Source organism: Branchiostoma floridae, chromosome 19 (assembly GCF_000003815.2).
Source record: "Branchiostoma floridae strain S238N-H82 chromosome 19, Bfl_VNyyK, whole genome shotgun sequence".
NCBI lineage: Eukaryota > Metazoa > Chordata > Leptocardii > Amphioxiformes > Branchiostomatidae > Branchiostoma > Branchiostoma floridae.
In genome coordinates, this window is record NC_049997.1 from 16333130 (window position 1) to 16357153 (window position 24024).

Below are 24024 nucleotides of genomic sequence, written 5' to 3' on the forward strand. Positions count from 1 at the left end.
TCGCTGCCTTATTTTCCCAACCGTTTTACCACAAGCTTTATAGGCGCCGTAAAAGCCTTCATGCAGAATAGTTTATTGGCACTATAATATCGCCAACGTGACGCTCACAAAGTCTCCATACACATATAAAAACTGGTGTAGAACAATCGGGCTGTTCCATTTTGCAGATAGGTAGGAAATGGCTCGAAAGTTCGAAAGCACCACTGATGAACAATGTAATATTGATACAGCAGTTCGTGCCCACAGGTAGACACTCATTGTCTTGTGACCAGTGTTTTCATGAATAATTTAACACGCTAAATCGGTCTTCGCGTCTGCCCTAGGGCAGGACAGGTGAGTAGAATAACAGCTTTCTTTCGGCCTTAAGCGTTTTACGTATATGAAGTAGTCTTACAAGTTCTGACTCGTTCTATCAACAACACCGGTACCGTGCAGCAGTGTTTGAGAAGTGATAGGGTAGTTGTAGAAGAAGTGTATTTGTGTTTCGTGTGTTCCGTTAAGATATGCATTGTTGCAATTCAATGTTTCCCCTTTTTTCTGTACTTACAGGTGTCTCTGCACTAATTAGGACAAAATGATGCAGACAGTGGTCCAGATGAGAAGTACACCACACTATGTCTGGTCAACTGCAGACGTTTTGGGGCAGGGGGCAACAGGGAGTGTGTTTAAAGGCCGACATAAGGTACGTATGGCTATGGGGAGTAGATATGTAAATGTTTACATCGAATATGAAAACTGCATAAGAAATATATCATTAACATATTTGTCGAGAATTGTCACCAGAAACTACCAGGGCACATACGATAGTAACTATACAAGTAGCCACATAGTCTATTCAGAAAACAAACTGGAGAAAGATGAAGACGTTGTTAGAACCATAGTTCGTATTGTAAAACATTATTCAGTGGCCTTGCAATTTTACCTACTAGGAAACCACAGTCTCGACGCTGAAAGGGTTTCAATTGGAAGTTCTTATATTGGTTTCGTATATGTATATATGTCAAAATGTATATGAATTCCGAAACGAAACGCCACGGAGTGTTTTATTGATATCATAATATGCATTGATATAGCATGTCGCTCACCACCCGGAAGTGTACACAACGCTAGAGCCAGTCTGTTATTGTTGCGCGACCTCAGAGGTAACAGGGAATAAAAAAATAATGGGGGTTCCCACAATTTTTAAAAGTTAAAACAGAACGTCGACATCTGAGATCAAATTCGATGTATGAAAGCAGAAGGGGGATATTGGGTTTCCTTGTGAAAGTGGCGTATATGAATTGGCCTTGTTCCGCTTTACAGCGTATTTGAACAAAGGATTCGGTTACTCTGTTTGGTTTAACTCGTAATCCGTGACCTTAACTGACACAAAAAACGTACACTCGTCCCAGCTGCAACCTATTAAAATTGTTGTGAGTACTGTAGGCACGTAGTTTTTTTTTGCGAAAGTGACGTCAGCAGTGGGTCAAAGTTCGTCGGAAGTCGGTACCTTTCCCCGGTAGGGAGAAAGTTGGTGTGCGCTGATGTAGATGAAGTAGCTGACCTCCTCCACTTCTAGTTTGTTTATTCAGATCTCCATTAGACTTTCAGGAAAAATCGATTCTTCCTGGGGTACAAGTACAAGTACAAGTGCATTCTCACAATTATGAAAATAGTGTTTAAGTTGAGTGAACCTTTTTTTCTTCAGAAAACCGGCGACCTATGTGCAATAAAGACCTTCAACCAGATGAGCTTCATGAGACCTGTGGATGTACAGATGAGGGAGTTCGAGATGGTTCTCAAGCTGAAGCATCGGAACATCGTCAAACTTCTGGACATTGAAGAAGAGGTAAAACTAAATAACTCAACGCCAGATGCACGATACAAATGTGGATGAAAACAATAATACACAAGTTCAAAAACATTTGTGTTATTCTCTGCGTTGAAACTCTTGCATGGCATCAATGGACAACTAGTCGTACATTTGTGCCTCAATAGATGACCGTAAAACTCATTATGGGATTGACTGCAACATTACAAACAGTAGTTTACATCAACTTTACCGTTGGAAGATCATGTTTATAATCACAATAAACAGCTCTCAGATACAAATAGGTGTAGCACTCTGTAGCGGAAGTATGGTTGTGACTTTGATTACATATCTTAACCTCTTTGTTGATACATCGCTTTGTGGAAGTGTATGTCCGACGACAGAACGATGTATAGCATTCTATTCTAATCTATTTATTGAAAGCTACCACATTTGATGGAGAATTGTCACAGGAATAAGTTTATTTTCTCTATTTTTCACAGCCAAGTACAAGACAAAAAGTCATAGTGATGGAGATATGTACAGGTGGTAGTTTGTACACTATTCTTGATGAACCAGAAAATGCGTACGGTCTACATGAAGAGGAGTTCAAACTAGTGATGAAAGATGTTGGTAAGTAATCTATAGAGAAAATAATTTCAAGATAGTTGAAAATATAAATCTTATGATCGTAGGAAACACAAGAAAATGATAATATGAAGAATTGCGTATTATTAGTATATGAATTTCCGAAAATCAATTGGAGTTTTGTGTACTGTCATTTTCTAGGATAAGATAAATAAAAATTGTAACTTTTCTCAGAGATAAAATCTCCCTTTTTGTATATTTAGCGGCTGGAATGAATTACCTGCGGGAAAAGGGAATCGTTCACCGCGACCTGAAACCAGGAAATATCATGCGGTGTATTGGTAAGTCATGTTTGTAGCATTTTCTTACGTTTTATCACAATTTTTCTTTTAAAAACTATATTACATTTAAAGAAATCATAATTCTCCAATTCAGAATATTGTACCTGATGGAATTTTTTAAGAAATCGCTGTCCTATTCAGCTGACTAACCTAATCGCTCTAGACCCGTAACGTTATGCACTTGTGACGTCAGCAATAGGTAAAAGGTCAATGTAAGTCGATATCGCCCCCTCCCAGTTAAGACAAGGCCGGGGTGCGGCCTGATGTAGATAGATGGTTTCTTTTGCAGTTCTCACCACGCTCCTTTTATCGACACTTTACAGGTGAAGACAGCCTATCCATCTACAAACTGACAGACTTCGGTGCTGCAAGAGAACTGGATGACGAGGAGCAATTTATGTCACTATATGGAACTGAGGAATATTTGGTAATGAGATAAGATGCGGCATCATTAACGAGCGTTTGAACAGAGCAATCCTTACCTGATGCTTAGCTTACCTACCTACCTAGTCCCTTGACCTCCAGGTCGTTGGGGGGACAAGGTAGATATGAAGATCGAGAGTTGCCTCCAGGTTCGTCTTTCCCTAGCCAGGGATGATCCTTTATGATGCTTAGCTTAAAAGGATTTCAAAAATGTCCACGGGAAATTGATTTAACGGACTACAAATGTCTGATTTATCGGAGCCCTGGACATTCTAAGCAAGCTTCTGCAAAATTTTATATTTTGAATGCTCAGACTCCTAAGTGCCCCCTTAAGCTTTGAATAAGTTGGTCGTCTAGAGGGGGGTGGGGGTGGCGCCACACCTGTTTAATTTCTATATGAAACATGAAAAAACGACCAGGCGATTGTTATAAAAATAGTTGAGTATGAAATGTCCGTATAAATGGGCGTACACATTTTGGAAACGGAGTTATTAGCCCGAGAGCAATTGAAGGATGAAGCGATTCGTACTGGTGGGAGAAACCGGACCTGGAAAGTCTAGTCCCAACAAATCATTCAAATCAACTGAGTATAGCTGAAGGAATTCAAGGTTAATAACCAACGTGTTTCCGAACGTAAAACGTATTTACAATACAGAATCTTTACAAGAGCAGAAGTCATAAAACTATTGTTATCATAGCATACACTTTTGTCAATTTAGGCGAAATCTCAGTGCACTTGGGGCACCGGTGCGGCACTGTGGGGTTCGTTCACTGCGGCACTGTTGTGTTATTCTCGCAGATTTTTTTTTGGACAATTTAGATATTATGAAATGCGTAAAAGTATGACTTAGAAGACAACAAAATGCAAAAAAACGTAAGAAAATTCGTTTTTATCCCTAAAATTTGTTGTGTAAACTTTCAAACCCCGCAGTGCCGCACTGGTACCCAAGGTGCAATGAGATACCACGTTTAGCGAGCTTTTCACACTTTGATTTATGACCCACCGTGTTAGCACATTGGTAACTGATATATGTGTCCGTTGGTCTCCGTCTGTCAATATTGACCATGGTAAAAACCCTAATTCACACCCAGTGCTGGTTTTGGCGATACAGTCCTATTCAAACAACATAACTCAAAGTGTAAGCCCTCCGCCAGTGAGCCCTCCAGGGGTACCGAACGTACCCATTCAGCTTGATACCAGTGGCCCACTAGCCGAACCAGTTATAGACAACATTCCCTCTTTCCCAGAACGGCTAAAGAGTGGAACAGACTGCCAGCATGCAGAAGTAGCTCTCAGTCCCACTACTGACGACTTCAAGTTACAGATATAGTTCCTCCCCACCCGTCCCTCCGTAACCGCTATTACACCCCATTTTTGTCCTCACTCAACCTCGCAGTAGATTCTTACAGAATGTATCGGCAACGTAGTCTTTACCAAGCTGGAGGCTGCCTACATACCGAATATCATGGAAATTCACCATCGATTTGTTTTGTTGTCCTCTTTGAAATTTTCAAAAACATCCCTGCAATTCCAGAAAAAACTGCCAGGGGTCCCCAACCTACATTATTTCTTCCTTGCCCAAAAAGCTATCTGTCGTCAAAAATCAAGACCATAACACGTCCATGGCAAAATATACAGAAATCGGAATATCTAATGCAGTACCAAGGTCACACACCAGGGAGCCCGAATTAGACCTCGGCCCTCGTCCTCCGAATTAACCCTATCATCACAATCAATTCAGATTTTTTAAGATTTTTCAGTTTTTACCCAGAGACACAGACACACCGTAAACAATACCTCCATTTGTCATGGAGGTAAAATACAGCGAACAAAGAGCATAGCACTGACAACTGGGTTGATACAAATTGTTTCTTACCTATTGTAATGGCTTTTTTTAGCACCCAGACATGTACGAGAGAGCTGTATTGAGGAGACCCATGGGAAAGTCATTTAAAGCTACAGTTGACCTCTGGTCCATCGGCGTGACCTTCTATCACGTGGCAACAGGCAGTCTCCCCTTCAGACCTTACGGAGGCGCACGGAGAAACAAGGAAGTCATGTAAGTAGTCTTATCAAATCACGTTGGAAGTTGGTAAAACGAGTTTATACTTAAAAAAAAACGAATCATGCTCGAAAGTAGAACGAAATTATTATAGTTAAAACTGGTGCATACACTTTTTATTGACGTCGAAGTGGTTTGGGGGTTTGGCCCAGAATCCATAGTTCCTTGGTTCGATTCCCCTGATATGCCGCCGATTTTGTGCCCTTGGCAAAGGCACTGGGCCTGACTCCTTCTGGGGACGTAAAAGGTGATAGAAGGAGAGTGTCCAATTCCATGTCCAAGACATGGTGGATTACAACCCACCTTCTGTTACTTGAGCCTTAAAACCGTTCTAAAATTGCGTTTTTTTTATTTCGTATGTAAAATTTAGTCCTTTGGATAATGGCAGGTAGAATCATCAAAATTCTTCGTAATATAGTTGTGTTGAATCGCTACAAAAGTATATTTCGACAAAAAAAGTAAAAACATTCTTAATAGCAGATTTATCTTTAAGGAAATGATTAACACATTTAACAAAATTACTGCTGGATTTTGATTTTAGGTTCAAAATCACAACCGAAAAACCGTCCGGTGCCATATCTGGGATCCAGCACACCGAAGACGGTAGATTGGAGTGGAGCAGGGCGTTACCAAAAACGTGTCTCCTTTCAAGGTAGGTGTTTTTCGTCATTTTATCAACCGTAACTGTATCAAGGCAGAGTGCTTGAAACTCCTTAGCACAAAGTACAGTAGGGGCATCAGCATTTGATAGCATTAAACAACGCTTGCCGTTAGACGTGCAAACAGTTTTTTATACTCATTTACCTCAAGAGTTTGTCTAAGGTTTTACGAAATGATTTGGAACAAAATTTATACCGAAGGACAATTATACCTGCTATACAGATACAGACATCGCTTTGAAATCGTCCCCATATCTGCCTCATCAAAGGTGTCACGAAGCGAACAACTGTAGTCTTGTAGACAAGTTGTCCGATATATACATGCCATAGAAAGTATATATTATCTAGTATTGAGAAACCATCCTTTACTTGGTTGTTCTTAGGGGATTCAAAGACCTTCTGACACCGCTATTGGCTGGAATCTTGGAGTGTGACTCTATGAAGATGTGGACTTTCGAAATGTTCTTTGAAGAAGTCACGAAGATCCTGAACATGGACATCATTCACATCTTCAACATCTCAACAGCAACTTCGCTTAGAGTCTATGTCAACCCAACAGATACGTAAGTGTGTTATACGTATGTATTTTGTAAAAATTCGTTTTTGGGATGGACGTAGCTGAAGGTGGTAGTTACAATGCTTAGTAAAATTCTTACTAATAGTAATACTTCGTAATGATATCAGGTGATGATTTGATACCAAAATTAACGAATATTTGAAGAATATAATTTTAATGTGTATACTTCAAATACTACATAAAACGCACAATCTGTAAATTCCAAATGTAGACTAGAAACATCATATGCAATTAGTAATGAATGAGTATTTCTCGTTGACCAATGCAACCAAGACAAAAAAATCATAGGGTAAAGAAAACAGTTTATAAGAAATGCAGATTATGCTTATTAGCATAAAACATCAGTATAAATTGCTAATATACATTTTTGAAGAGCGAAAACTGTTCCCCAACTTAAATTAAACTCGCAGTACTGATCTCTCTTGAGTGTGCGATATCGACTTTCGATGAACTTTGACTCATTGCTGACGTCACACGTGCCAAACGTCACGTGTTCACAGTCTGAAGAAGACTGAGTGAGTTTTCCGTTGTAGAACTGTCTGTTTCTCTTCAAACTTTTCAGAATGGTTGTCCAGGACAGACGCAAGGACTACACGTTTTTCAGATCTTTTGCAGATATTTTAAGCATTGCATTAGTTTCTTACATAACGTTGATGGAATAAATCTTTGTCTTTAGATTTGCGAATGTCCAGGAGCTTGTAGCAGTACAGACAGACATCCCAGCAGCTCGACAGGAGATGATATTTGACAGCTATCACTTTGCTGTGAGTCATACGGACCCAGCATCAACCTACCCAAAGACGTCACCAGATAATCCAATCATCGTACTGGACAACGTGCATACGGACTTCAGCCGGGCAGAATATAGGGAACTACGTATGTGTTATCAAATCTTTCAACACTACAGAATAAATGAACTTTTTTTTGCACATCATTCCCAACGACGTTTCCGTGACCGACTGTCACCTTCCTCAGGGCAATTCTGACCAATTTACATTGCACTGTAGCTATAGATGTTGAAGCTTACAGATTTAGTCAGAACATAGGTTGTAGACCCAGGTCAGTTTTTTGTTGGATTCCAACGAATGCCAATGTCAGACTCTGAGCGGATGCCCAAGGCACAAGAAGCTGCGGGTGCCGATGGCACTTTAACGTCTGAGCCGACTAGTGAGCTTTTTTCCACGAAAGGAGGGTTAACTTAGCTGTGACCAGAAGTACAGTCCAGTGCTGACGGAAATGCTTCCTGAGTACGACAGGTTGCTGGTGGCTCGGTCCCTTGTTCAACAACATTATTTCGAAGCCCGTGGTCATTATCGCATGCAGTTGTTCTCTCGGCTTGTTGAAGTTTTATGTACGAGCTGTATATAACTTGATATGTGAATGTATCTCGACTAAGGGTTTTCTACTTAACACATATCATAACACTTGATTTTCTATTGATCATTAGCAAAACTTCCAAGGTTTGGAACTTCATTTTCTCTCGACAATGATGCGCCATTGGCCAAGGTATGTTTCTTTCTCTCTTCTGGCAAATTTATCTTTATAGATAACTTCTTTGTTTCTAATCGCTGTAGTATTGTTGTTGCATTGTTTTTAAGTGGGTATCGAGTAAAACCGTTAACATTACAACGATATTACTTACAGGTTTGCGCTAGTGTTGTGTGGGATTGTCAGCGCTCTACTGCGGCACTTCTTCTTCAGCAAAACGTCATGCGGAAGGCAGTCAAATGGTTCATGTACGTACCAATAGTTCACATCTCTTTAGACTATGTAAGCTTATACCTTCTTAGGGAAATTTATCTTTAACGGTAATCAACATTGTAAGGAATCTACACGCTATGTCCGCACACAAAGTATAGTACCTACCAACAAATTTTCGACCAGTCCTCTGGTTCTTCTCAAGTTGATTTGTAGCCTACGTCACTTGAGCTGAGAGGAAGTGTGCCGTCAGTAACGGGTCATAGGTGCCCGGGAGTCTGTTTGGCAACTGGCCGACCAACTACGTCCTGTAAAACGTCACTTTAAAACAATCTATTCCATTCAAAAACTATAGTTAAGACGCTCCGTCTACTACCAAGCCAGTGAGGAAGGTGATCCACATCCGTAGACATATTTTGTCAAAACCAGCAACTTATTTAGTCCTCATGGGAAAATCCCTCCTCAAACAACAATTGAAATCGATGACAATTAATACGGCAAAATCACTGCTGCAAGAATGAAAACATTTTTGTTTAAGTTATGAAAGTTCAATCATGTAGATTTGAGTATACCTTGTCTGTCTGAGCAACTACGTCAACAAATGCTGAGCTAACTGAATTCTAGTGCTGAAACGCCTTCTAGTGGTCTGTTTAGCCCTCTACTGACAACGGTATATCTGATGTCTTGGGTGGGAGTGTGATCTAACATAATGTTATTGTTTAGTTACTTATGAAAAAATTGAGGAATCGTAATCAATGTGTGTGTTTGTTTGTTTGTCTTGGTGTGCGTCCGTGCCTTTGTGAAAATTGCAGAAAAAAATTGAAAAGCAGCATGTGAGACAGGAGTGGTGTACTAGGATACTTGAAGAATTGGAAGAATGATTTTCTCGTTTCCAACGCATTTCATGTTCCATGTATGTCGTGTTTTTTTTTTTTTCAGATGCGTCATGAGCAGAGAAACCGAACAGCTCCGAACCGACACGCATCTTTTGGGGATAAAGGTTACCAACAGTGACTTGGCTCTTAGAAGGCTACTGGATCAGTAAGAAACGTTCTGTTGTATTTCTTTTGCTTTCTTACTATCTTTTTTTATATCAAGAAATTAGATTTGTGGCACATTTCTTGTTTGCAAAAAAATTTCCATTGTTCATGTTCTGTACCAGGCATTTTCTACACGGCAAGATGTTGGCCCTCCTCTGTTATGGCACATCCAGTAGCGACGTACAGCGGAAACAAGGCGAACTGCAGCAGCTGGTGGACGGGAAAAGGGAATGCATGCAGAAGGTATGATTTTATATTGCTATGTAAGATTTTTATAGCTAGGCATAATAATAATGATATGCTTTTTGTGTGATTGAGATATAAATCTTATTATGCTAAAATCGAAACTAGATTGGTAAATGTTGACTACTTTTGGAGATTTTATTATTTTTCTTACCTTTTCTCCTAGATTCTTGACGAATATGCGAATTGTGAGAAACAGATGAAGTGGGTTGAGGAGAGAATTCTTGTAGAGGAAACTCTTAAGGAACTGTGGAAGGACAAAGACACCGTTGGCACACAGGAAAAAGACCGAAGGTAGATACCTTATTTTATTACAGAAGCAATATTAACGTTGCCTATATATTGCTAGTTCATGTTGCTTCGATCTTTTTAAATATATGGATGACATCCGCATAAATCTATTTTTTTTCCGTTTCCTAAAAGAAAATTCGACAATTCAAAACTAAAGAACATATTTTTGGTGTACCATACTCTGCGTGTCTAGTCATTTGTTCATTTATGTTAATAATGAAGGCAATTTTGTTATGGCACGCTTTTCCAAACAATTGCATCAGTTCCCATGGCCTTATCTTAAAAACAATGAATAACGGAAGCTATATAAGTGAGGCAATTCACTTTTCACACATGATTTAGCTTTTTTATCACGTATTGTTAATTCATACATCATACTTTCATGGTATAGCCGACACATGTAGGAACAAAAATAAAGGCAGTAAGGATAACGGTATGCGATCTGAAATTTTAACGAACGAGGAATTTCTTGTGACACATGTATTGTATTTTTGCAGCGTTGAAAGGACACAGTATGTACTGGATAAGGTTGTTGCCACTTTTCTGCAGTTCAAAAAGGACAAAAGTCTGAAACGTAAGTGATGCAAATTTGCATATTTGGAAGTTTTGCAATGCCAAATTCTCTGGTGCATATAATTTGCGCTTTATCTATGTAATCTCTAATTTTTGTGTGTTAAAAACGAAGTCTAACAACTGTCGTTACCCCCTAGGCCTGTCCTATAATGAGGAACAGATCCACAAGTTTGAAAAGTAAGTTTTTAGTTCATTATAGTAGATAGGCTGAAGTGCATGTATTTTTTTAGCAATTTCACGAGAAACGAGTAAAAAGAGACACGTCGATAAAGGTTAGCTATTAGACGTCCCGGTTAAAGATATGGCAAAATAATACTTTCTCAAGCAACTGGATGGTTTTAGAAACGATCAGACGTTCCAGACAGCATCCCCTACCTTTTGCCAGTGCCAGTTTCCTTCGTCAGTGTTACTAATGAAAGACAGCTGAGCTGGTCGTCTCAAAAATCACATCTAGTTGCTTGATTAGCTATTTTGGGGGCGCATTTGTATGGCAGTTCTTATTTATGATAATAGTCGAATTGAGTGTAGCACTTTTTTTAGACGTATTAGATATTAGTGATATTATCCTAAGAATGATCGTATGAGTGGGATTATCTACTGTTTAACCTTTTAATTGTTAACACATTTTTATCTGTATTTATTTAATTCGAGGTGCGTAATGCACAACAATTTAGCATTCACCCTAAGCTTGTATGTGCTACGTTGACACCAGTGGGCGCAAGTTTGTATGCCGACGACCAAGATTTGCAAGAATACCAGTTTTCTTTCGTCATTCTATATTGATCATTCTCTTATACTTCAGGCAAAAGCTTAGCGCCAACTGTATCAAAGCAGTGTCCGCCTACGCTGACGAGTTCGTGCCGAAGTTCAAACATCTGTATGCAGAAGTGGCCCGGTGGTTTCAGTAAGTATTTCCATGTACTTCATTTTGCTATATCCTTCAAACGGCCGTTTTACAAATAGTTACACACAGTCCATTCTACACGTATTCATGATCGTACTAGCACGAATCATATTAAGAACTTTTGCCAAGTAATGTATTTAGAAAATAAAGGCAATTGCTTTTGCTTTTGTCTTATAGTTTTGTATGTATAGCTTAAAGGTATATATTACTTTCTAAATCGAAATGGCCATTTTAGAATTACTTACACGCTATAGAATCCCATTATCCCGAATTGCATTAAATATACAGCTTGCCGCTTAGTTTATGTAAAGGCAATTTGCTTTGTACATATAGTTATGCAGGGGTATCATTTACTGTATAAACTTTATTCAAAAAGCTATAGTACATCTAGTGTGTCTAGAGATGCGCCTTTAAATTAGCAAATCCAGTCAGACCACAAGGGGACTCCCACCTTTGATAAATTGCCATCAAGTGCTTACTATAGGAAGTTTCATTGAAAGATTGACTTACCACACAGAGTAAGAAATGCCGAACAATGGATTCCCAGTTTTGTTCTTTCACATCTTCTTTGACGTTATAATTAAATTTCGTATTCTACGACATGAGTATCCGTTTGCCAAAATTGTATTGCAAATTATGACAAACACTTGCTAATTTTTGTAGCTGCTTTTTACGATTTACAGCATAACGGAAAACGTTTTGGAAACGGACAAAAGACTTGATGCGCGCGAGGTTGTTATCCGTACAATCAAATTATCTTGGTCTTTACTCCTCGAGAGGATGGCGACTTCAAGTATACTCTGACATTTACGACTATCGAAAGCTCCCCCCTTAAATACTTACGACCAAGTATAACTGTTAAGAAATATGGTCGCCCACAATCTTAAGTAACATGTTTCGTGCTCGTTTGCTCCTTGTACCTTACGAGGATACACGCTGCAACTGAAAGATAAGCGAACGAACATTAATATTCACACGTGGTTGGCGGACTATATATTGTATGTAGTTGTGTGTGGCGTAAGGAAAGTCATTACAAGCATTTCCTGGTACATCTATATACTATTAGGCATTGGCTTTGAAACGGTAACCTTGAAAATTTTGTTACGTTTCAATTTCCTAATGCTACGGTCAAAATTGAAAATAGGGGGCACCGTCTGGTAGTTTACGGGCTATTTTTACTATCGGGCAAAACCTGTACGTGACACCGTACTGGCTACTGGGCTATTTTTTGGTCACGAGCGGGTCCCGGATTTCCTAATGTCACGGTCACTATTGAAATAGGGGGCACTGTCGGGTAGTTTACGGGCTATTTTTTTTTCACTTTTGGGCGTAACCCGTACGTGACCCCGTGAGACAATCTGTCGCTTCCGGGCTATTTTTTGGTCACGACCGGGCCCTGGATTTTTTAAAGCTCACAGATAAAGTCATCCGGGGACCCGGCAACAAATAGATGACCAATTCTAATCGTGAAAATTTCTAGGGTATCTCCGGCCCGGTGTCCGGAATAAATTTAAGGCTTCAGAGCCCTGCCCGGAATCTATCCCCTACGTATACGGACACCATTGTAAACAGGGAATTTTCAGGTAACGATTTTGGATTTGAAAACGCAGTGGTTGTCATATCTACGCTACGGGAACACGATTTTTGAAAAGACCGCTTTGCTGCAAAGGGATGTGCTTCAATGGCCTGGATTCATGTTAGGAGACGAAAAGTCTGCGAAACCCCAAATAAAAGAACTCGTCTCCCACATTTAACTGAAAGTACCTCAGATTTGTCTTAGTAAACCCAGTATGGGGGGTTCAAACGCGGTTAAATTTTTCATACGATTTTTTTTCAATGGTTGGATGAATCCTTCCCACACGACGACGTTCTTGATGCGTTTTATGCTTGAAACTTTCCTTTTGTGCCAAGAAAATCTCTAAAACACGACGACGTTCTTAAGTTCAATGCCCATAGATTTTCTTTTGCGTTTGTGACCTCTAGATAAATTTCCAAAACACGTCTACGGTCTTGATAAGTTTATGCTTAAAACTTTCCCTTCTGTGCCCTTAAGATAAATGTCCAAGCATGGCTGCACTCTTATATATCTTCTGTTGGAAACATATCCTTTTTTTCCTCTGTAGAAGTGACAACCTTCTTAATACGTTTTATGCTAATAAATACCCCATTGTGTCCTCTAGATGGCTCTCTAGCAAATGACTACGTTCTTTACACGTTTTATGCCATAAACCTTTATTTGGTGTCTTCCAGATAAATGTCTTCAACAGGAATACGTTCTTAATACACTTTCTGCCCAGAACTTTCCCTTTGTGTCTTCAAGATTAGTCTAGAAAAACGCCTCCGTTTTAGCAGGTTGTATGCTTAGATAGAGAGCCTGCTTTTTGAATGATTCCCTAGAAAACGACTTGCACGACTTCTTTAATGTGAACCTTTTGGTCAAAGCTTTCTTTTTTGTGTGTCGTTATAGGAAAGCGTTCCTTTACCGGCAGAAGTTGGCTAAGGTCGTGAACCTGCTAGACAAAGTTTCCACAGCCAGCGACCAAATGGCAGGAAACCTCCAACAGGTAAGGGGCTTGTTTAGTACGTTTGGGACTGCATCTGTAAACAGCGACACCTATGCTGCAGTACAATCTGAATCATTGAGAATAACCCAAATAAGGTGACAGACCGTCACCGAAACGTTGTTTAATAAAACTTTTGGGTTGTGTCGAAAGGATTTAGTTATTCAGTGACTTGCCAACCTGATTAAATTATGTATGAAGGTAAGAAGCGAGCAGTAAAGAACTAAGACCTGGTCCTTTGTGCTGGATAAGAATTTAGCATGGTATTTCAATACTAAGTATGATAGTTCCTCCTAATCAGAGACTGTTGTGTTCAAGTGTCATTGGTGATGTAAGCACTAAGTCTTAAACATTTTTATCATCTATTTCTTTCTGCAGTCTGTTCAGAAGCAGCATAGGATCGTCGACAGTATCCTCACTTCCGACGTGCTCCAGAACCAGGGTCCATCCCAGCCTCCTTCTGACGTCACACCGCCCATATCTGCACCCCCATCTGTTGCCCCATCCGAGCCAATGAGTCATTCCGAAGTTGTACAACTCCAGGCCAGGTACTTTCAATTTTCTTGAGCTTCCGTTGTCCTTTAAGACCATTGCCAGTTTCGGTTTTAGAATACCTTGAGCCACAGGGTGTGCTTTCAATTTTACGCCTTCGTAGTAGGCTTCTTGGATGGGCTTTTGGAGGTTTGTTGTATGTGGGGAAACAACTTATAAACTCCTAGTCTTCGAGCTTTGTCTGTGGCTTATATATGTGTAGGGGTAGAGATCGCAATCTGGCATAATTGCAAATTCTATCGGCAGAGATTTGGTTTAGGATGCAAGAAATGTGTCAGGATGGTTTCTTCATTATGAATCCTAAATTGCATGTCAATCTATTGAAATGACATGAATCGATGTTGAAAATTTCTAATTCTGACCTTGAATACAGTCTTTAACTTTAACTTTATTTGATTTGTAACAAGACAATACAATATGCTGCACCAGGCAGCAAGATGCTGATGTTGAGCAGCATACACATTAAGACACATACATAATACAATGAATACAAAAAGTACAATCAAACGTGTACAAGTGACTCCCTCTACACGACGACCAACTGGCCAATGTGGCCACTTCTCTGATGGTCTCTTAGATAATTTTCCCATTGACACAAGCATTAAGAACCCCGTCTATAGTGAATACTTATCCACAAAGTCGTTGAAGAGGTTCATCAGTCACGTATGCAAACAATTACAACAAATTTTCATCAATCAATGACTGTTTTTGAAAAGGTACAGTACATACCTCCCAAATTTTCGATGTCTACCAGTACATCATCGTCAGGGGAATGACCTAATCTCAGTTCTCGCGAGAGAACACGAGACTAGGTCACTACCAAGCCCATCTCGGACAACATAGACATTATTGACTTAGAAACACGCAATGCACATAGAAAGATTAAGGAGGCCATCCACATTTAACTAGAGGCTGCGAAGTTGAACAGGACTGAGGGTTGGGAGCTGCCCAAGTGCTACCTACCCCTTCTCCGCAAAGAGTCGGGGGGAGGGGGCAGATGATCCACGCAAGCCTGACCTAGTCTCGTGTTCTCTCGCGAGAACTGAGATTAGGTCATTCCCCTGACGATGATGTACTGGTAGACATAAAAAATTTGGGAGGTATGTACTGTACCTTTTCAAAAACAGTCATTGATTGATGAAAATTTTTTGTAACTGTTATCCACAAAGACCTGATTTTATCGGTCCCCGAGTAGCCTTCTTGTGCAGGTTTTACTTAATCTGCAATTTTACAGACTTCTTTCGGGATATCTACCGGCAGATTCGGCCAGATGGCAATCTCAAACTTGGCATGTATATTATATAACGGGCAAGCAATCTTTCAGCACAATATCTTAGTGGCAAAATGCCACCAGCCAATGTCTAGTTATATATCAATGCCAAGTAATATACGTACGGTCATATTGTTCCTTTTCGTCTATAATGAATACCCTATAACACATGTAGACAACCCTTAGGCCCATCCAGGCAAGAATTAAGTATGAACACTAAATACAATGTCCCATACCTCTGAGTGTTTTTCCAAACACACCTACTGTCTATGGACTATACCATACTGATTTCTGGAAGGGGATGTTCAGTATCTGAATGCTTACACACATGTAGACAGCCTCAAAGCGCATCTAGGCATGGATTAACAAGGAACCAAAAATGTCCTCCCTCTGTGAAATATTTCTAGCTTTTCCAAAGTAGACCTTTTGTCTATGGACTTATACCAGGCTACAGTCTAGAAGGGGTTGTTGGGATACAATGCTTCAATATCTGAAAGCCTTACGTTTAGAGAGTCTCAAAGCATATCTAGGCACGAAGTAATTTAAGATAGATAATCTTTTACCTCTCTTGAATATTAATAGTTTTTTGCACGCAGATAAGTTGTCTATGGAGTATGCCAGACTACTTTCTGGAAGTGTTGGGATGTCTTTTTGCGGGAGAAATATCTACCTTCATAGCAATAGTTATACAAATACATCAAAGGGATCTTGAGTTATAGGAAGAACCACACAGACACAATTTAGATAACTATCTCCGTCGCAGGTGAGGTAATAACATTGAAATTACCCTCTTGTGTGGGCTTCTATCTGGTCACTGTTAAAGTCACAGAACGTCCTTCAAACGCTGTCAAGGTTTATGTGTTTCTAGATTGCTTCCCACAGAAAAATAACGTTATAAAATGACAAAGAGTTGACTTTTACAAAGGCCACACGAAGGCCAGACGAAAGCAATACCTGCTGCCCGAAATTACACCAATGTCTGCTTTTTTCACAAATGCCCTTATAGAAGTGATACTTCAGCGGTAGATATTTTTATCACCAGTCGGTGAAAGAAGCAGCCATTCGCGTTGAAAGAACAGGCACTAAATTACAGTAAGTGGTCCTAACACCATTCCGCTTCGTTGGTCTTCGCTGCGACCTACAATTTGAATGATAGCTCAATGAATTGAATTTCATAGAAAGAAGAACAAATTTCCCTAACATTTTGTATGCTTTATTGTCTTTTCATTCATATTTTTGTACATTTTGCATAGTATCATATATTCCAGTTATGACCAGCAATGGCCGAGTGGGTAGTGTTCGCCTTGCATTTGGTAGGTCGTGAGTTTGATCCCCAGCCGATTCATACCACCAAAGACTTTAAAATGACACATGCTGCTGTCTCTGTTTAACACTTAGCATTATTACGGAAGAGTGTGGGAGTTGAAGTTCCATAGTGAAGACTTTGAAAATGGTACATACTGATTTCTCTGCATAATACTCAGCTCTAAAAAGAAATGGTATGGGAGCTAAACACACATCTCTACCAGCAGACTAGCCCCCTGCTGTAGTGGCTTGCAAAGATGTGTGGCCTAAAGGCTACAGACATTGAGAAGGGCGCCACCCTTCAGCATCTTTTACAGATGTACGGGCAACTTTATGAAATCTAGGGTTACAAAAATTCCAGCTTAGGTCGTAGCGACATCGCTGTCTAGAATGGCCCAAGAGCTACAAAAATTGAGATGGACACCACCCTTAAGTACCTGTTACAGATGTATGAGCAACTGTATGAAATCTAGGGTTTATAAACAGATCCAGCTTAGGTCGTAGCGACATCGCCGTCTAGTGTGGCCCAAGAGCTACAAAAATTGAGATGGACACCACCCTTAAGCATCTGTTACAGATGTACGGGCAACTTTATGAAATCTAGGGTTACAAAAAATCCAGCTAAGGTCGTAGCGACATCGCCGTCTAGTGTGGCCCAAGAGCTACAAAAATTGAGATGGACACCACCCTTAAGCATCTGTTACAGATGTATGAGCAACTGTATGAAATCTAGGGTTACAAAAAGTCCAGCTTAGGTCGTAGCGACATCGCCGTCTAGTGTGGCCCAAGAGCCACAGAAATTGAGATAGGCGCCACCCTTAAACATCTGTCACAGATGTACAGGCAACTTTATGAAATCTAGGGTTACAAAAAATCCAGCTTAGGTCGTAGCGACATCGCTGTCTAGAATGGCCCAAGAGCTACAAAATTTGAGATGGACACCACCCTTAAGTACCTGTTACAGATGTATGAGCAACTGTATGAAATCTAGGGTTTATAAACAGATCCAGCTTAGGTCGTAGCGACATCGCAGCCTAGTGTAGTTGGGTGCCTTCAAGCGCAAGCATTAGCAATCAGAAAGAGGCCAGTACATCAAATGACAGGTTATAGCCTCCCTGTTCACATCATAAAACCCACTCCGGCGCCATCGGGATCTCATTTTTACGACCAGTGTCCAACCTCCAAGGAAAATCAGACGGACGCTTTATAACCATATGCCATCGTGGTCCATATAAAAATGAGTCATTCGGGCACACTTATGAAACAAAAAAGTTGTAAGGTACGTTAAATTTTTGATGAAGAAACATTGGGACTGTCTTTGGATCAATTGCTGGTCAGTTTACAACTTTTGTTACAGTATTCTGTGGGAAAATGTAATGAATAAATTGACGAGGAGTGGCGGTGTAAAGTATGGTAATATAGTTTTATGTGGAGAATAGAATATAAAATGTCTGCGGCTGAGGACATACGTTATACGGTCTTTTTTAACGTTATTGGAGCATTTATTTTTCATTCTGTATAAGAACAATGTCGTGAGAAAGTCTGTAGACTAAAGCTGTAAAGATGAAGAGGAACAATATCACGGACACATTAAAAGCCAGACGACTTAATAGCTTGTCATAAGCTTTAGTGTTTTTATTGAAATCAAATTCTTGAAGTAAGTGTTTTCGCACAGACCATAAGTCTTATTGGATTTGTCTTCCCGTTTTGAGTAGCCTTGGCGTGTATAGAGTGTTACCAGAATGACTTGGACAAGATTGGAAAACATAAAAAAAGATTGAATTCTTCTAAGTGCTAATATAAATTTGGCCCGTGCGTTGGTGAAATACTTTGAACATGAATATTGCTTGGTGTTTAATATTTCCATGTTAGGTCTTGTTCTTTACATCATGGCTTACAACACTGAGTGTATTTTTTTCATTATTAACGGAGAATTTAGACTAGAGATTATCGGGATCGAGAGGTTATGGGTTCGATCCCTGGCATCTCTGGCCTCTGGTTGGGTAAGAGACAGTGAAAGAAAAGGGATGGGCTCGGCTTGCCAATAGCGTGCTGTAGACAACGTGGATAACAACCAACTACTCCTACGGTGTCTAGAAGGCACATGACTCGATTTTTCTCTCTCCAGTGAGGTGTAAGAGTGGATACATGACTTCGGTTAGGGAGGTAAAATACGGTGGAGGGAGAGGGATGTGCCCGTTTCCCAGTATCGTACCATAGACATCACCTTCCTCATGGTATAATGGTACTTACACTTACTTTCCTCACTTCACCCAGGTGTAACATTGGGTACCTGACTTCGTTTGAAGAGGCCAAACGAAGAATAGGAATAATATTCCATGCAATGCCCAAGACATAGGAGATTATCAACCTACTACCCCTACGACCACTATAAGTCTATGGTACCTTTACCTTTTACCTCTACTTTTATTGCTGATACTAATCTTCACCGTTTTCTCTTTATTCAGTGTCCGGGCAGTAAGAGAAGAGATCAAACTGTCGATGGCTGAAGCGGAAGAATCAACCAAGTTGTTGAGACAGTGAGTCTATTTCATTTCCTCTATCTTTATTGGTACATGTCCAGTCGTTCCGCCAACTAAGTTTGCGCTGTTTGATAGTCTACTGCGTTCTTATTATGTTTCCCACGCGGAAAACATATTGTTCTTGCTGGTGTGTTCTTCTTCCATCATGAACCATTCAGAGCTGAAAACTGCCAGTGACATCAGCATATTCCGAGCAAATATGAAGAAGTATATATAAAGCTAATGGTACACCACCGTACGTCTTATTTGTCCGTACGTTTTTTGGGAGGCCATGTCCGCCACGTATTTCTGAAAACGTTCAGGCTGTACAGGGCAGACGCGTCGCCCGTACTGGCGCGGGGGCGAATCCGCAGCCTAATACACAAAGTTTTGCCTGCACGTATAAAGTTTACGGCGTGTCGGCGTGCTCCAAAATCCATCGGATTCCCTACGAGTTCGTACGGGGGCGGTACTTACCACTTACGAATCCAAAAATTGCCCACGTTTTGGCACGTAGAGAGCACGTATTTGCAGTTACTTCTTTATTTCTTTATTTGAATTTACCACATGCAAAAACAAGTGGAAGGGAGGACAAAACAGGTGTATCAACACCTTTACAAGTTGTCCTCCCAAACTTGAAATGATAATAGAAAATTGTGTACGACATTTTAACTATTGCAGCTAATGTGAACAATTACAAGTCTAGCACAATCTGTATTAGTAATTGCAGGTTTGCGATAGCAAAGCCTGTCTTGGTTTCATAAAAAGGCAAATTACTGGAAACATCCTGCATGTTCTCGAAAGTGTTTTCTATCTAATTTCTTATGTGTGTTTCTTATAATTACAGACTCGGCGGGTTCAGTCTGGAGAATGGAATACATGTGGAAGGAGTGGCAAATGGTTGATCTTAAGATTGGCCTCGCAGACAAGGCGTGCGCGGGAAAGAGATAAGAAAGACATCTATTCATTTGGAGGAAAGGGGGCTCAATTCACGTTGCAATTTTCAGGTTCAAATTGCATATTGATAGTTTCACCAGGTTGGTTATCAAAGTCTTTGTACACAGCCATTGCTTTTCACTTGTCGAAGTGTGCGAAAAAAGAAGACTTTTTTAACATTATGTCTGTTGGAAACAGCTAAGTAAAAACAGATGTATTGCAATTCTTTCCTACGAACGCCTGGTTTGCGAGGCCATAACACACGTTGAAACCAAAGGCAGAATGAAAAACGCCTGTACCGTGCAGAACCGCGGCAGCTTGGGCTGGACGAAGCTGTATTTTTCTTCATAGCGCCATCTATTTCCAACTAGTCCCATCATGCGTTGACAATGACGCCCTTGGGGCAGTAACGCCCTAACATCATGAAATCATATACATGTAGGGAAGACTAAGATGGTTGTCTTTACTATGATTGTACAAACTTATATAATACTATAGATGTGAGGAAATAGATACATGCCTACTGAAATACACAGGATAAGGATAAACTAAGAATAATATGGTGTCCCAACTTTAAATCCTAACATTAGTGCTTATCTTATTTCAATTAATTAAGAATAACGTACTCACACACTGACGCAGATTCATACTTTAATTTCATTTAACAAAAACGTAGACGCTAGGATACACAAGTAAGCCAGATGTTATTTCTAAGTCAAAGAGTTGATTGCAGCAAACAATATCTGCATCTTCATATGATTTAGTGCAACTTCAATTTGATCTGCCCTGCAATATTTTTGTACTAGGTTTTGCACTCGACTACGAAAAGATATGGCTGTATGCCTTAGTTTTGTGGTATATATTTTTCTTGGGGATATTTGAAATGATCAGTCCCTTTAACGCAAGCTATTTTGTCGTATTATACTTGTACAAATAAGAGTATGGTGTAATTTTAGAAACGTAAGACTTTTTGAAATATCATTTCAGCATAATTATATAATATTTGGTATCAATCAAAGATGTAGTATTGATATAATGTACATGTATACAGTCATTGTACATAGTCTGATCATGGCTTTATTATCGTTTTGTGAGCTTTGTTTTTCACAATGCCTGATTTTAAGAGGCTGTACTGTTTTTCCCCGTTAGTAAAATATTTGTGACGTGTTTTTGACAGTTTGGTCACTATTTCAAGTTATACTTTGCTAGTCAGACTTGGTCTTCTTCAAGTCTAAATGAGAAGTGTCTAAAACCTTTCTGATTGCATTCATCGCTGAACGCAAGTTTTCGTACTATCTGGAAATATATTGATTGCCTAATGCGGCTAGACATATTTTATTCCCAATGTTTGATTTCAAGTATGTGTAAAATAAACGTTGCCTGCATTTATCAACAGCAGAATGCACCACAGTCCCAGCTGTTGTTCCTCAATCTACCTGCTAATGCTTAGGATCCACTGTTTACTGTGCTTGTGTATAACAGCTAGGAGAATTTTCCCGGTACAATGAACGTGTAAATTCTGTACATGTCGTCTGCTTTCTCTGTCACAACCCCTGGAAAGTAGCTCATAGCGATAATATAACATTGTATTGACATCCGGTTTAACTTCACTATGTTTCAAGCTCTCTACAATAACATGGCATCTCCGTATACTGATTATCACCCACTGCATGTACAACTGCAGTATTTTACATTCACACCAACACTCGCTCATCCACTTACGCTTAGAAAGAAAGGGGATTAAAACACCCGTACTTGCCGTTACCAGCATGTCGATACCACAATACGCGGAGGGTTTACCGGAACAAAGCGAACGATATGGGTTTCGCTGCGGCCGGATATTGCAGCAGAAGGGGGCGTAATTACGAATGTAGCACTCGTAGACTGATCGGCTGATAGTAGGACTGGAGCTGCATCCTTGATGTATGTCCGTGCCTTACATTCGCGAATTAGACAATGCATATGTGGGGATACAGACTTAACCACGTTCGGGATCGTAATCTCGTTGTGCAGCGCCATCTAGTGTCGATAAATAGATGGTAGGACTAGAGCTGCATCCCTGATGGCTGTCCTTGTCATACATTCGTAAATTTAGACAATGGGAATAGAGACTAGTACTTAACCACATGGGGATCATCGTACTCTTGCTGTATGTAGCGCCATCTAAAGGCGATACGTAGCACTAGCCACTATAGCCCTGAAGCAAATTGACTACCATCATGTTGGCATATAACAATTGCTTTTTTTTTTGGACATTTACTAAATATCATTTTTGACCTTGAACAGCAAGGCAATGTGTTGCTGGGGACACAGGTGACTATTAAAGCTACTAAACACAAGTTTGTAATGGGACATGACTGACTGTCCAGGTCATGAGGTCAGTGGAAGAGGCTACTATTTCTCGGGTAGGTATTGTTTTAGATGTGTATTTTCAGAGTTTTGTATTTTAATGTGCTAGTCACGTTTACCGTTGAGTAACAGAAAGTGATCATTATTGATGAAAACCTTACTTGCACATTCAATGAATTGCAATTAAGAAACATACGAGGAACTCAAAATATCCCAAGTTATCTTGAAACCGTCTTACTCTTGTTTTGCTCAAACGTTTATTTCTGGGGTCCTTGTTTCATCTGTTTCATCTACGAAATTCTACCAGATTGTTGCTCATTAGTAATCACCAAGCGTCCATTGCCATATCCGTTTGCTCCAATTTCTTATAGGGGTCGCTGATGCATTCCAACGCCAAATCCTCAAGGTTGCATGTAGTTCTATAAACTTGACCCTTTATAGTAGTTCTGAAAGTCTTGGGGCAATCTCAACGCCCACACGTTCATTCAGGGTGGCATTGATGACCATGGTCGCATTGCCAGTGACAGCCTCTGTAAACCTTATCATACAACCTATCAATCTTCTACGGTTACACTTGTACTTTTTTTCTTTAATGATCCTACTTTTGACTCCTCCTTTGGGATCCGCGGCAAAGGTGTATTTTAGAGTGTCTCTCAATCTTTAAGACGTGGGAGTTCAAGAACCGTTGCTTCGTTGCCAAGGAGACTAAGACGTTCGCGTTAGAGTTGTCCATAGGGTTGCCATTTTCACGTCGCAAGCATTTACTACATGTATTAGTAAGTGAGGAATGCTATGAAATTTGGATTCCTATGTAACCTTAACACCAATCCATCCCAGGGCTGTAGGCTGGATTCCCACGGCACCGTACGCTTCTATCCCCGTCTGGAAATGTATGCCAGCCCCTCGGGCTGGGGCAAAATTTCATCGGGGGCATCTTAGCCCTGGTGTCGTTAAAATACCATAAAGGCCCTGGAAAAAGCCTTGATTCGATATCAATCCTTACGCAACACATTCCATGGATAAAAGAGAGTATCCCTGAGAGTAAGTGGCGGTTTCAACCCCAACGTTATCTTTACGTGACTGTAGTACATTTATTTCGCCCTAGATATACCCTGGACTAAAATACGGACAAAAACCTTTCTACGATTACGACTATTATATCTACAAAATGACAACTGCGATAAAGATCTTCCATTTTGCATAATATAAATGATTTATGTTGATGATAGTATCAATATTGTGGACACAGTTTATTTTGCAGAGAGATCTCAGGCGACAATGTATGCAAAAATACATCTAATGCAAAGATGTAGAGATTGCATTTTCTGGAGTTACTGTAA

At 40.0% G+C, this 24024-nt stretch overlaps 1 protein-coding gene across 1 annotated transcript in view; it reads left to right on the forward strand.

The window, feature by feature from the left end:
- The window catches only part of LOC118406958 (serine/threonine-protein kinase TBK1-like), a 23049-nt gene extending 1304 nt beyond the window's left edge, over nt 1-21745 (forward strand). The window contains exons 2-22 of the mRNA XM_035807356.1: nt 550-682; nt 1688-1828; nt 2293-2422; nt 2641-2718; nt 3042-3145; nt 5041-5201; nt 5746-5856; nt 6247-6426; nt 7117-7316; nt 7888-7946; nt 8085-8176; nt 9078-9179; nt 9301-9421; nt 9588-9715; nt 10210-10286; nt 10423-10462; nt 11088-11189; nt 13657-13753; nt 14129-14298; nt 19346-19417; nt 20247-21745. Coding sequence (XP_035663249.1) covers nt 575-682; nt 1688-1828; nt 2293-2422; nt 2641-2718; nt 3042-3145; nt 5041-5201; nt 5746-5856; nt 6247-6426; nt 7117-7316; nt 7888-7946; nt 8085-8176; nt 9078-9179; nt 9301-9421; nt 9588-9715; nt 10210-10286; nt 10423-10462; nt 11088-11189; nt 13657-13753; nt 14129-14298; nt 19346-19417; nt 20247-20304 — 2331 coding nt within the window. The 5' untranslated portion in view covers nt 550-574 and the 3' untranslated portion in view covers nt 20305-21745. The remainder of the gene's footprint in view (nt 1-549; nt 683-1687; nt 1829-2292; nt 2423-2640; nt 2719-3041; nt 3146-5040; nt 5202-5745; nt 5857-6246; nt 6427-7116; nt 7317-7887; nt 7947-8084; nt 8177-9077; nt 9180-9300; nt 9422-9587; nt 9716-10209; nt 10287-10422; nt 10463-11087; nt 11190-13656; nt 13754-14128; nt 14299-19345; nt 19418-20246) is intronic.
- Nucleotides 21746-24024: the final 2279 nt, after the last annotated feature.